The 1,616-nt window shown below is 42.6% G+C and overlaps 1 protein-coding gene across 1 annotated transcript in view; it reads right to left on the bottom strand.

The window, feature by feature from the left end:
* The window catches only part of ATP8B1 (ATPase phospholipid transporting 8B1), a 142,768-nt gene that overhangs the window by 36,190 nt on the left and 104,962 nt on the right, over positions 1 to 1,616 (bottom strand). Inside the window, exon 14 of the mRNA XM_023512364.1 lies at positions 1,261 to 1,304. Within this exon, the coding sequence (XP_023368132.1) occupies positions 1,261 to 1,304 (44 nt within the window). The remainder of the gene's footprint in view (positions 1 to 1,260; positions 1,305 to 1,616) is intronic.

Genomic DNA, 1,616 nt, shown 5'->3' with positions numbered 1-1,616 from the left:
GAAAGCCATTTTATGTGTGAAATGTGATTTAACAAATTCTTATGAAAATTTTTATGATCTTTTAAACAATGACAGCAATCTACCACAAAAATTCACTCAAATGAGAAATATGCCAAAGAATAAAATAATACTATACATAATTTTTTAATGTATTGTATCTGTAAATTGTACTTATGTTGAAATTAAAAAATATATATAACAATACTATTTTTGCATTCTGTGAAAATTTTTGTTGCTCCATATAGACCAAATTTTTAATTAAGAACCCCCCCTTTCAACGGTGTCCTGCTTTACCATTGTTAAAATCTGGTCACCTTAATTTTGGCACATTCTTAAATGTTAAGTATCTTAAAACAAAAAGGCACCTTGTGGTAGGCTGAACTGTGTCCTCCTAAAAGACACATTGAAGTTCTAACCCCTGGTACTTATGAATAGAGCCTCATTTGGAAATAAGGTCTTTGCAGATATAATCAGGGTGAAATGAGGTCATGGTAGGTGAAGGTGGGGCCTAATCCAATGGCTGGTGTTCTCGTAAGAAAGGGGAAATTCGGATGCAGACACAGGGAAAATGCCACGTGACAGCAGAGGCAGAGATTGCAGTGTTGTGTCTAGACACCTACGAGCCAAAGAGCATCCAGGATAATGGACAACCACCAGCAGTGAGGCAGAGGCAAGGAAGGAAGTGTTAGCAGCACTGTTAACCTGAATGGCCATCTCACGCAGGGCACTGCTGGTCAGGCCCTAACAGGGCCGGATGAGCCTACCGCCAGCATCTGGAGACTGTTTATTCACTTCCAAGGCCTGCTGTCATAGATAAGTTGGGGAACTGGACTCCATGGTTCCAGTCAAGGACCCAGGGCACTCTATGCACCTAGTGGAGTGTTGATAAACTCTAAATTTAGTCTGGAGTAGAAATAAATTGAAGATACAACCATTTTAAGATAGGAAGATATTATGTAACCTTGTAATGTAATGAGGAGGAATGTGTTTGCTGTGCTGATTAATAACATCGCTGAGGTGTGATTTTGCTATATAAAGGTAACAAAAAGAAACCGAACAGAACCACTCTTTGGGGAGATAACCTCGGTGTTCTCCAGAATTGCTGGCTTTTCCATAAATGAAAGTGGAACTGTTCATTTCTCATCCACTTCTCCATTGATCGGCGTGGGTGACAGGAGGTGGACTGCTTGGTCCAGCTGCAGAGCACAGCCCTGTTGACACCCAGTTTCCCTCACATCCCAAACAGAATTAAAGACTTACCTCTATTTTGCTATGATTGTGTTGAGAAGCATCCCGATGGTCTCCTGAGAAACAAACAGGATGGGACAAATTGAGTCTCTACCTGTGCCCAGAGGCCCCTCCCCACCTGACCTTGCTAATATAGTATTAGTGATCACGGGGACCTCACAGCCTGTTTTTAGACAGTCCTCCAGGTAATAAGAGTTTTTACATTTTTCAAGAGTTCTTAAAGAAAATAAGGGCTCGGCGCCTATAGCTCAACCGGCCAAGGCGCCAGCCGTACACCTAAGGTGGCGGGTTCGAATCCCCAGCCTGGACCCGCCAAACAACAATGATGGCTGCAACCAAAAAATAGCCGGTCGTTGTGGCGGGCGCCT

This window comes from Otolemur garnettii, unplaced genomic scaffold, assembly GCF_000181295.1.
Source record: "Otolemur garnettii isolate 467f Iridium unplaced genomic scaffold, OtoGar3 scaffold00027, whole genome shotgun sequence".
In the NCBI taxonomy this organism is placed as follows: domain Eukaryota; kingdom Metazoa; phylum Chordata; class Mammalia; order Primates; family Galagidae; genus Otolemur; species Otolemur garnettii.
Note: the sequence above shows the minus strand (reverse complement) of the source record. Positions and strands in the feature narration are given on the sequence as shown.